Genomic DNA, 14,217 nt, shown 5'->3' with positions numbered 1-14,217 from the left:
CACACACACACAGAGACGACAGACAGACACACACACACAGAGACGACAGACAGACACACACACACAGACGACAGACAGACACACACACACACACCGAGACGACACACACACACCGAGACGACACACACACACCGAGACGACACACACACACACCGAGACGACACACACACACACACCGAGACGACACACACACACACACCGAGACGACACACACACACACCGAGACGACACACACACACACACCGAGACGACACACACACACACACCGAGACGACACACACACACACACCGAGACGACACACACACACACCGAGACGACACACACACACACACCGAGACGACACACACACACACCGAGACGACACACACACACACACCGAGACGACACACACACACCGAGACGACACACACACACCGAGACGACACACACACACACACACACACACCGAGACGACACACACACACAGACCGAGACGAGACACACACACAGACCGAGACGAGACACACACACACACACACACACCGAGACGAGACACACACACACACACACACCGAGACGAGACACACACACACACACCGAGACGAGACACACACACACACCGAGACACACACACACACCGAGACGAGACACACACACACACCGAGACGAGACACACACACACACCGAGACGAGACACACACACACACCGAGACGAGACACACACACACACCGAGACGAGACACACACACACACCGAGACGACACACACACCGAGACGACACACACATGTAAGGGTTAATGACCTCAAAGAAAAAGCCCAGAGTTATAAAACCTTGACATCAGAGTAAATTAAATACTACCTCTATGTCTGTAGAAGCTGTTGTCCTGTTACACAGCAGACAGATCTTCCTGTTGGACAAAACCACACACTGAGACCCCACAACAATATTATACTAACACAACCACACACTGAGACCCCCCAACAATATTATACTAACACAACCACACACACTGAGACCCCACAACAATATTATACTAACACAACCACACACTGAGACCCCACAACAATATTATACTAACAAAACCACACACACTGAGACCCCACAACAATATTATACTAACACAACCACACACTGAGACCCCACAACAATATTATACTAACACAACCACACACTGAGACCCCACAACAATATTATACTAACACAACCACACACACTGAGACCCCACAACAATATTATACTAACACAACCACACACTGAGACCCCCCAACAATATTATACTAACACAACCACACACTGAGACCCCCCAACAATATTATACTAACACAACCACACACTGAGACCCCCCAACAATATTATACTAACAAAACCACACACTGAGACCCCACAACAATATTATACTAACACAACCACACACTGAGACCCCACAACAATATTATACTAACACAACCACACACTGAGACCCCACAACAATATTATACTAACACAACCACACACACTGAGACCCCCCAACAATATTATACTAACACAACCACACACACTGAGACCCCACAACAATATTATACTAACAAAACCACACACTGAGACCCCACAACAATATTATACTAACACAACCACACACTGAGACCCCACAACAATATTATACTAACACAACCACACACTGAGACCCCCCAACAATATTATACTAACACAACCACACACTGAGACCCCCCAACAATATTATACTAACACAACCACACACTGAGACCCCCCAACAATATTATACTAACACAACCACACACTGAGACCCCACAACAATATTATACTAACACAACCACACACTGAGACCCCACAACAATATTATACTAACAAAACCACACACTGAGACCCCCCAACAATATTATACTAACACAACCACACACTGAGACCCCCCAACAATATTATACTAACAAAACCACACACTGAGACCCCACAACAATATTATACTAACACAACCACACACACTGAGACCCCACAACAATATTATACTAACACAACCACACACTGAGACCCCACAACAATATTATACTAACACAACCACACACTGAGACCCCCCAACAATATTATACTAACACAACCACACACTGAGACCCCACAACAATATTATACTAACAAAACCACACACACTGAGACCCCACAACAATATTATACTAACACAACCACACACTGAGACCCCCCAACAATATTATACTAACACAACCACACACTGAGACCCCCCAACAATATTATACTAACACAACCACACACTGAGACCCCACAACAATATTATACTAACACAACCACACACTGAGACCCCACAACAATATTATACTAACACAACCACACACACTGAGACCCCACAACAATATTATACTAACACAACCACACACTGAGACCCCACAACAATATTATACTAACAAAACCACACACTGAGACCACCCAACAATATTATACTAACACAACCACACACTGAGACCCCCCAACAATATTATACTAACACAACCACACACTGAGACCCCCCAACAATATTATACTAACACAACCACACACTGAGACCCCCCAACAATATTATACTAACACAACCACACACTGAGACCCCACAACAATATTATACTAACACAACCACACACTGAGACCCCACAACAATATTATACTAACACAACCACACACTGAGACCCCCCAACAATATTATACTAACACAACCACACACTGAGACCCCACAACAATATTATACTAACACAACCACACACACTGAGACCCCACAACAATATTATACTAACAAAACCACACACTGAGACCCCCCAACAATATTATACTAACACAACCACACACTGAGACCCCACAACAATATTATACTAACACAACCACACACACTGAGACCCCCCAACAATATTATACTAACAAAACCACACACTGAGACCCCCCAACAATATTATACTAACACAACCACACACACTGAGACCCCACAACAATATTATACTAACACAACCACACACTGAGACCCCCCAACAATATTATACTAACACAACCACACACTGAGACCCCCCAACAATATTATACTAACACAACCACACACTGAGACCCCACAACAATATTATACTAACACAACCCACACTGAGACCCCACAACAATATTATACTAACACAACCACACACTGAGACCCCACAACAATATTATACTAACACAACCACACACTGAGACCCCACAACAATATTATACTAACACAACCCCACACACTGAGACCCCCCAACAATATTATACTAACAAAACCACACACTGAGACCCCACAACAATATTATACTAACAAAACCACACACTGAGACCTCACAACAATATTATACTAACACAACCACACACTGAGACCCCCCAACAATATTATACTAACACAACCACACACTGAGACCCCACAACAATATTATACTAACACAACCACACACTGAGACCCCCCAACAATATTATACTAACACAACCACACACACTGAGACCCCACAACAATATTATACTAACACAACCACACACTGAGACCCCCCAACAATATTATACTAACACAACCACACACTGAGACCCCACAACAATATTATACTAACACAACCACACACTGAGACCCCACAACAATATTATACTAACAAAACCACACACACTGAGACCCCACAACAATATTATACTAACACAACCACACACTGAGACCCCACAACAATATTATACTAACAAAACCACACACACTGAGACCCCACAACAATATTATACTAACACAACCACACACTGAGACCCCCCAACAATATTATACTAACACAACCACACACTGAGACCCCCCAACAATATTATACTAACACAACCACACACTGAGACCCCCCAACAATATTATACTAACACAACCACACACTGAGACCCCACAACAATATTATACTAACACAACCACACACACTGAGACCCCACAACAATATTATACTAACACAACCACACACTGAGACCCCACAACAATATTATACTAACAAAACCACACACTGAGACCCCCCAACAATATTATACTAACACAACCACACACTGAGACCCCACAACAATATTATACTAACACAACCACACACTGAGACCCCACAACAATATTATACTAACACAACCACACACTGAGACCCCACAACAATATTATACTAACACAACCACACACTGAGACCCCACAACAATATTATACTAACACAACCACACACTGAGACCCCCCAACAATATTATACTAACACAACCACACACTGAGACCCCACAACAATATTATACTAACACAACCACACACTGAGACCCCCCAACAATATTATACTAACACAACCACACACTGAGACCCCACAACAATATTATACTAACACAACCACACACTGAGACCCCACAACAATATTATACTAACACAACCACACACACTGAGACCCCACAACAATATTATACTAACAAAACCACACACTGAGACCCCACAACAATATTATACTAACACAACCACACACTGAGACCCCCCAACAATATTATACTAACACAACCACACACTGAGACCCCACAACAATATTATACTAACAAAACCACACACTGAGACCCCACAACAATATTATACTAACACAACCACACACTGAGACCCCACAACAATATTATACTAACACAACCACACACTGAGACCCCCCAACAATATTATACTAACACAACCACACACACTGAGACCCCCCAACAATATTATACTAACACAACCACACACTGAGACCCCCCAACAATATTATACTAACACAACCACACACTGAGACCCCCCAACAATATTATACTAACAAAACCACACACTGAGACCCCCCAACAATATTATACTAACACAACCACACACTGAGACCCCCACAACAATATTATACTAACACAACCACACACTGAGACCCCACAACAATATTATACTAACAAAACCACACACTGAGACCCCCCAACAATATTATACTAACACAACCACACACTGAGACCCCACAACAATATTATACTAACACAACCACACACTGAGACCCCCCAACAATATTATACTAACAAAACCACACACTGAGACCCCACAACAATATTATACTAACACAACCACACACTGAGACCCCCCAACAATATTATACTAACAAAACCACACACTGAGACCACCCAACAATATTATACTAACACAACCACACACACTGAGACCCCACAACAATATTATACTAACAAAAGCACACACTGAGACCCCACAACAATATTATACTAACACAACCACACACTGAGACCCCACAACAATATTATACTAACACAACCACACACACTGAGACCCCACAACAATATTATACTAACACAACCACACACTGAGACCCCCCAACAATATTATACTAACAAAACCACACACTGAGACCCCACAACAATATTATACTAACACAACCACACACTGAGACCCCACAACAATATTATACTAACAAAACCACACACTGAGACCCCACAACAATATTATACTAACACAACCACACACTGAGACCCCACAACAATATTATACTAACACAACCACACACTGAGACCCCCCAACAATATTATACTAACACAACCACACACTGAGACCCCCCAACAATATTATACTAACACAACCACACACTGAGACCCCCCAACAATATTATACTAACACAACCACACACTGAGACCCCCCAACAATATTATACTAACACAACCACACACTGAGACCCCCCAACAATATTATACTAACAAAACCACACACTGAGACCCCCCAACAATATTATACTAACAAAACCACACACTGAGACCCCACAACAATATTATACTAACACAACCACACACTGAGACCCCACAACAATATTATACTAACAAAACCACACACTGAGACCCCCCAACAATATTATACTAACACAACCACACACTGAGACCCCCCAACAATATTATACTAACAAAACCACACACTGAGACCCCACAACAATATTATACTAACACAACCACACACTGAGACCCCACAACAATATTATACTAACAAAACCACACACTGAGACCCCCCAACAATATTATACTAACACAACCACACACTGAGACCCCACAACAATATTATACTAACAAAACCACACACTGAGACCCCACAACAATATTATACTAACAAAACTTTGACCAACTGGGGACATTTTGTTAGTCCCCACAAGGTCAAATGCCATTTCTAGGGGTTTAGGGTTAAGGTTAGAGTTAGTGTTAGGTTAAGGGTTAGGAGCTAGGGTTTCGAGTTAAGGTTAGGGAAAATAGTATTTTGAATGGGATCGAATTGTGTGTCCCCACAAGGTTAGTTGTACAAGACTGTGTGTGTGTGTGTGTGTGTGTCGTGTGTGTGTGTGTGTGTGTGTGTGTGTGTTCTTACTGGACCATGACGGACACGTTCTGGTCGAGGTAGCAGCTGTTGAACTTGACCAGGTTGACCAGGACGTGGAGGAAGTCAGCTGTCAGACCAATGTCCATCCACAGCAGGACAAACCCAGCTGCAGGTGATCAATAAATTTAAATCAACCAATCAGGCAAAATATTGTGACCAATCAGTCAATATCTTTATCAAGGGTCCCAGTTGGGCTATTCATTGGGCAAGTGAATATCTCGTGGACAGACTCCGTAACATAAATGGTATTGTAACGTCTGTCAAAAGACTGTGGGATGGAACGATCTACATCACGTCAAAGTTTTATAAAAAAAAAAACATTATTTAACCTTTATTTAACCAGGCAAGTCAGTTAAGAACTAATTCTTATTTTCAATGACGGCCTAGGAACAGTGGGTTAACTGCCTTGTTCAGAGTCAGAACGACACATTTGTACCATGTCAGCTCGGGGATTCGATCCAACAACCTTTTGGTTACTAGTCCAATGCTTTAACCACTAGGCTACCTGCCGCCCCAAGTGCAAAAAGGGTTGATGTTGGAAGGTGTGCGTCTCACCTATGTCCTCCTCCAGGTAAGTGATGTCCTTCCCGTTCTCCGTCAGGGCCTTGAACACCTCCAGCCTGTCAGACAGGTCCTCATTGGACGGCTGGTAGTCTCTGATCACCTTGAAGAAGAAGGCCCGCAGAGGACCCAGACGCTCACCCTGGTAGACACACACAGAGAGGGAGGCAACATACACACGATGTCAACATACCTTCAGGGAACAAGAAAGTATCTGTGGTGCCTCCTTTAGTGTGTGTGTGTGTGTGTGTGTGTGTGTGTGTGTGTGTGTGTGTACCTGTCCCTGTATGATAGCTCTGAGGAGCAGCAGGACAGCATGTCTAGCTTCAGGTGGCTGTTCTGGAGTCAGCATATCCTCCACCGCCTTCCATACTGCTTCCACTGCATTCTGTCTCACACACACACACACACACACACACACACCAGATTAATAGACGGTTGATTGTTTAGCAACAATAGCGACGCTGCTCAGAAACAGACCGGGTCGACTTAGATTGTTGGCAACTATACATTTCAGCTCCAAATGTTTATTGAAAACAAATACATTTGCACAGTGAGCACTTGTCTCTTAAATACATCATTACAGTTGTTGGTTAACTAGCTAGCTAACCATACAGTATTAGCAAAGACGTGACCTCAGTCATAACAAGACACGGTATGAAGAACAAGATACACAACGAGCTGAGAAGGAGCCACCTACGATTCCCCACACGGCAGCTTCCTGTCGCTGTCTGGCCACGTAGAATCACAACACACTGACTTCTGACACACACACACAATGTGTGTGTATTGTGTGCGGTGTATATGTATATAGTGTGTGTGGTACGTGTGTGTGTGTGTACAGTGTGTGGAATATATGTGGTGTGTGTACAGTGTGTATGTGTGTGTGTGTAGAGTATGTATGTGTGTACAGTATGTATGTGTGGTGTGTGTACAGTATGTATGTATGTGGTGTGTGTGTACAGTATGTATGTGGTGTGTGTGTAGAGTGTGTGTGTACAGTATGTATGTATGTGTACAGTATGTGTACAGTATGTGTACAGTATGTATGTATGTGTACAGTATGTGTACAGTATGTGTACAGTATGTATGTGTACAGTATGTATGTGTACAGTATGTATGTGGTGTGTGTAGAGTATGTGTGTGTAGAGTATGTATGTACGTGGTGTGTGTAGAGTATGTATGTACGTGGTGTGTGTAGAGTATGTATGTACGTGGTGTGTGTAGAGTATGTATGTACGTGGTGTGTGTAGAGTATGTATGTACGTGGTGTGTGTAGAGTATGTATGTACGTGGTGTGTGTACCGTGTGTATGTGGTGTGTGTACCGTATGTATGTGGTGTGTGTAGAGTATGTATGTATGTGGTGTGTGTAGAGTATGTATGTATGTGGTGTGTGTACAGTATGTATGTATGTGTAGAGTATGTATGTGGTGTGTGTAGAGTATGTATGTGTACAGTATGTATGTGTAGAGTATGTATGTGGTGTGTGTGTAGAGTATGTATGTATGTGGTGTGTGTGTAGAGTATGTATGTACGTGGTGTGTGTAGAGTATGTATGTACGTGGTGTGTGTAGAGTATGTATGTACGTGGTGTGTGTAGAGTATGTATGTACGTGGTGTGTGTAGAGTATGTATGTACGTGGTGTGTGTAGAGTATGTATGTACGTGGTGTGTGTAGAGTATGTATGTACGTGGTGTGTGTAGAGTATGTATGTACGTGGTGTGTGTAGAGTATGTATGTACGTGGTGTGTGTAGAGTATGTATGTACGTGGTGTGTGTACCGTGTGTACGTACGTGGTGTGTGTAGAGTATGTATGTGGTGTGTGTAGAGTATGTATGTACGTGGTGTGTGTAGAGTATGTATGTACGTGGTGTGTGTAGAGTATGTATGTACGTGGTGTGTGTAGAGTATGTATGTACGTGGTGTGTGTAGAGTATGTATGTACGTGGTGTGTGTAGAGTATGTATGTACGTGGTGTGTGTACCGTGTGTATGTACGTGGTGTGTGTACCGTGTGTACGTACGTGGTGTGTGTACCGTGTGTACGTGGTGTGTGTAGAGTATGTATGTGGTGTGTGTAGAGTATGTATGTGGTGTGTGTAGAGTATGTATGTGGTGTGTGTAGAGTATGTATGTGGTGTGTGTAGAGTATGTATGTGGTGTGTGTAGAGTATGTATGTGGTGTGTGTAGAGTATGTATGTGGTGTGTGTAGAGTATGTATGTGGTGTGTGTAGAGTATGTATGTGGTGTGTGTAGAGTATGTATGTGGTGTGTGTAGAGTATGTATGTGGTGTGTGTAGAGTATGTATGTGTGTGTGTGTACAGTATGCGTGTGTGTGTGTGTACAGTATGCGTGTGTGTGTGTGTACAGTATGCGTGTGTGTGTGTGTACAGTATGTATGTGTGTGTGTGTACAGTATGTATGTGGTGTGTGTACAGTATGTATGTGGTGTGTGTAGAGTATGTATGTGGTGTGTGTACAGTGTGTGTGTACAGTATGTATGTGTGTGTGTGTACAGTATGTATGTGGTGTGTGTAGGTGTGCTCTCTCACCTCCTCAAACTTCTTGGCCTTGGCCAGGTCACAGACATGGTTAGCAACCCGGATTCTGTTGCTAAGGCCACAGTCAGGGTGCAGCTCCTGAAGAGAAAAACAGCAAGATGGTCAGAGACAGAAAACTGATTGTGTGTGTGTGTGTACACAGTATGTGTGTGTACAGTATGTGTGTTTTTTTTATTTATTTAACCTTTATTTAACTAGGCAAGTCAGTTAAGGACTAATTCTTATTTTCAATGACGGCCTAGGAACAGTGGGTTAACTGCCTTGTTCAGAGTCAGAACGACACATTTGTACCTTGTCAGCTCGGGGATTCGATCCAACAACCTTTAATTTACTGGCCTAATGCTCTAACCACTAGGCTACCTGCTGCCCCATACCACACACTGTGTACAGTGTGTGGTATATATGTGGTGTGTGTGTACAGTGTGTGGTATGTATGGTGTGGGTGTACAGTATGTGTGTGTACAGTGTATACGGTGTGTGGTATGTATGTGTACAGTGTGTGCGAACAGTGTGTGTTGTGTGTGGAAAGTGTGAACAGTGTGTGGTATGTATGTATGTACAGTGTGTGTGTGTGGAATGTGTGGAATGTGTGTACAGTGTGTGCGGTGTGTGTGTGGTATGTGTGGTATGTATGTGTGTGTGTGTGTATTGTGTGCGATGTATATAGTGTGTGTGGTACGTGTGTGTGTGTACAGTGTGTGGAATATATGTGGTGTGTGTGTGTGCGTGTGTGTGTGTACAGTATGTGTGTGTGTGTGTGTGTGTGTGTGTGTGTGTGTGTGTGTGTGTGTGTGTGTGTGTACAGTATGTATGTGGTGTGTGTAGGTGTATACAGTATGTGTGTGGAGTTGCATCACACTCTTACATACCTTGAGTATATCTAGTGTGATGATGAACTCTGAAGGCTTGCTGTCTGTCTGCTTGCTGGGGGGTCGAGGGGATCCCAAACCAAATATCCCCTTGACCTTGTCCTTCAGACTCTCTTTACTGGGCTGCTTGTTCATGGCTGGGGGTCCAGGAGGGGTCCTGTGGGGAGGGACCAGGCAGTTTACACTGGCTCTACTGGGCCTCTGGTGGAAACAGAGGGAGGAAAACCAGCAGGGTCAGGAAGAGAGAGAACATGAATAGTATTGGGTGGTAGAGAGAGAGAGAACATGAATAGTATTGGGTGGTAGAGAGAGAGAGAACATGAATAGTATTGGGTGGTAGAGAGAGAGAGAACATGAATAGTATTGGGTGGTAGAGAGAGAGAGAACATGAATAGTATTGGGTGGTAGAGAGAGAGAGAACATGAATAGTATTGGGTGGTAGAGAGAGAGAGAACATGAATAGTATTGGGTGGTAGAGAGAGAGAGAACATGAATAGTATTGGGTGGTAGAGAGAGAGAGAACATGAATAGTATTGGGTGGTAGAGAGAGAGAGAACATGAATAGTATTGGGTGGTAGAGAGGGAGAGAACATGAATAGTATTGGGTGGTAGAGAGAGAGAGAACATGAATAGTATTGGGTGGTAGAGAGGGAGAGAACATGAATAGTATTGGGTGGTAGAGAGGGAGAGAACATGAATAGTATTGGGTGGTAGAGAGAGAGAGAACATGAATAGTATTGGGTGGTAGAGAGGGAGAGAACATGAATAGTATTGGGTGGTAGAGAGAGAGAGAACATGAATAGTATTGGGTGGTAGAGAGGGAGAGAACATGAATAGTATTGGGTGGTAGAGAGGGAGAGAACATGAATAGTATTGGGTGGTAGAGAGGGAGAGAACATGAATAGTATTGGGTGGTAGAGAGGGAGAGAACATGAATAGTATTGGGTGGTAGAGAGGGAGAGAACATGAATAGTAATGGGTGGTAGAGAGGGAGAGAACATGAATAGTAATGGGTGGTAGAGAGAGAGAGAACATGAATAGTATTGGGTGGTAGAGAGGGAGAGAACATGAATAGTAATGGGTGGTAGAGAGGGAGAGAACATGAATAGTATTGGGTGGTAGAGAGAGAGAGAACATGAATAGTATTGGGTGGTAGGGAGAGAACATGAATCGTATTGGGTGGTAGAGAGAGAGAGAACATGAATCGTATTGGGTGGTAGGGAGAGAACATGAATCGTATTGGGTGGTAGAGAGAGAACATGAATCGTATTGGGTGGTAGAGAGAGAACATGAATCGTATTGGGTGGTAGAGAGAGAACATGAATCGTATTGGGTGGTAGAGAGAGAACATGAATCGTATTGGGTGGTAGAGAGAGAACATGAATCGTATTGGTGGTAGAGAGAACATGAATCGTATTGGGTGGTAGAGAGAACATGAATAGTATTGGGTGGTAGAGAGAGAGAGAGAGCATGAATAGTATTGGGTGGTAGAGAGAGAGAACATGAATAGTATTGGGTGGTAGAGAGAGAGAACATGAATAGTATTGGGTGGTAGAGAGAGAGAACATGAATAGTATTGGGTGGTAGAGAGAGAGAGAACATGAATAGTATTGGGTGGTAGAGAGGGAGAGAACATGAATAGTATTGGGTGGTAGAGAGGGAGAGAACATGAATAGTATTGGGTGGTAGAGAGGGAGAGAACATGAATAGTATTGGGTGGTAGAGAGGGAGAGAACATGAATAGTATTGGGTGGTAGAGAGGGAGAGAACATGAATAGTAATGGGTGGTAGAGAGGGAGAGAACATGAATAGTAATGGGTGGTAGAGAGGGAGAGAACATGAATAGTATTGGGTGGTAGGGAGAGAACATGAATAGTATTGGGTGGTAGAGAGAGAACATGAATCGTATTGGGTGGTAGAGAGAGAACATGAATCGTATTGGGTGGTAGAGAGAACATGAATCGTATTGGGTGGTAGAGAGAGAACATGAATCGTATTGGGTGGTAGAGAGAGAACATGAATCGTATTGGTGGTAGAGAGAGAACATGAATCGTATTGGGTGGTAGAGAGAACATGAATAGTATTGGGTGGTAGAGAGAGAGAGAGAGCATGAATAGTATTGGGTGGTAGAGAGAGCATGAATAGTATTGGGTGGTAGAGAGCATGAATAGTATTGGGTGGTAGAGAGAGCATGAATAGTATTGGGTGGTAGAGAGAACATGAATAGTATTGGGTGGTAGAGAGAACATGAATAGTATTGGGTGGTAGAGAGAACATGAATAGTATTGGGTGGTAGGGAGAGAACATGAATAGTATTGGGTGGTAGGGAGAGAACATGAATAGTATTGGGTGGTAGGGAGAGAACATGAATAGTATTGGGTGGTAGGGAGAGAACATGAATAGTATTGGGTGGTAGGGAGAGAACATGAATAGTATTGGGTGGTAGGGAGAGAACATGAATAGTATTGGGTGGTAGGGAGAGAACATGAATAGTATTGGGTGGTAGGGAGAGAACATGAATAGTATTGGGTGGTAGGGAGAGAACATGAATAGTATTGGGTGGTAGGGAGAGAACATGAATAGTATTGGGTGGTAGGGAGAGAACATGAATAGTATTGGGTGGTAGGGAGAGAACATGAATAGTATTGGGTGGTAGGGAGAGAACATGAATAGTATTGGGTGGTAGGGAGAGAACATGAATAGTATTGGGTGGTAGAGAGAGAAAATGAATAGTATTGGGTGGTAGAGAGAGAACATGAATAGTATTGGGTGGTAGAGAGAGAACATGAATAGTATTGGGTGGTAGAGAGAGAACATGAATAGTATTGGGTGGTAGAGAGAGAACATGAATAGTATTGGGTGGTAGGGAGAGAACATGAATAGTATTGGGTGGTAGAGAGAGAACATGAATAGTATTGGGTGGTAGAGAGAGAACATGAATAGTATTGGGTGGTAGAGAGAGAACATGAATAGTATTGGGTGGTAGGGAGAGAACATGAATAGTATTGGGTGGTAGGGAGAGAACATGAATAGTATTGGGTGGTAGAGAGAGAGAACATGAATAGTATTGGTGGGAGAGAGAACATGAATGGTATTGGGTGGTAGAGAGAGAACATGAATGGTATTGGGTGGGAGGGAGAGAACATGAATAGTATTGGGTGGTAGAGAGAGAACATGAATAGTATTGGGTGGGAGAGAGAGAACATGAATAGTATTGGGTGGTAGAGAGAGAACATGAATAGTATTGGGTGGTAGGGAGAGAACATGAATAGTACGGTCCCGTGTAGCTCAGTTGGTAGAGCATGGTGTTTGCAACGCCAGGGTTGTGGGTTCGATTCCCACGGGGGACCAGTACGGGAAAAAATATATATTAAAAATAATGGATGAAATGTATGCATTCACTACTGTAAGTCGCTCTGGATAAGAGCGTCTGCTAAATAACTAAAATGTAAATGTAGTATTGGGTGTTCCATTATTCCACTCCTCTTTGGGAACTTTGTATCATTTAGAAAAGCCATGGAGTTGTCTTGGTGTCTCGGGACAGTTGGTTATCAATGTACAGTTTATTGACTATGTTTACTCACCTCCTACCCACTCGCCTCCTTTTAACCAACAAGGTTGCTTCTCCTCAGACTTCCAATGTTTAAAAAAATTATACCAGAAATAAAATTCAATTCAATGTGTTTTGAGTACAAGGAATCGGGTAAAGATCAATTGAGAGAGCCCTGGCCCAACTTTTTGCATTACGTGACTGCTGTTAGTTTCTGTCAAACAGATAAATGACAGCGACATGCCCCAACATCACACCCCTTCTCGACACGTTGTTGTCCTTTGCATCTGTGGTTCTCCAGAAATTAGTGC

General features: G+C 43.1%; 1 protein-coding gene across 3 annotated transcripts in view; it reads right to left on the bottom strand.

Annotated features, from left to right (window-relative positions):
* Positions 1-14,217, bottom strand: part of LOC106595758 (tuberin) — an 80,832-nt gene that overhangs the window by 65,457 nt on the left and 1,158 nt on the right. For all 3 annotated transcript variants that reach the window (XM_082958633.1, XM_082958634.1, XM_082958635.1), the window contains exons 2-7: positions 10,357-10,513; positions 9,479-9,565; positions 7,199-7,309; positions 6,916-7,063; positions 6,349-6,466; positions 840-888 (exon numbers count right to left, since the gene is read on the bottom strand). In XM_082958633.1, the coding sequence (XP_082814759.1) occupies positions 840-888; positions 6,349-6,466; positions 6,916-7,063; positions 7,199-7,309; positions 9,479-9,565; positions 10,357-10,513 (670 nt within the window). The remainder of the gene's footprint in view (positions 1-839; positions 889-6,348; positions 6,467-6,915; positions 7,064-7,198; positions 7,310-9,478; positions 9,566-10,356; positions 10,514-14,217) is intronic.

The sequence above is a fragment of the Salmo salar genome, chromosome 12, assembly GCF_965601325.2.
Source record: "Salmo salar chromosome 12, fSalSal1, whole genome shotgun sequence".
Lineage (NCBI taxonomy): Eukaryota > Metazoa > Chordata > Actinopteri > Salmoniformes > Salmonidae > Salmo > Salmo salar.
The sequence above is the reverse complement of the archived record's forward strand: the minus strand, read 5'-3'. Positions and strand labels throughout refer to the sequence as shown.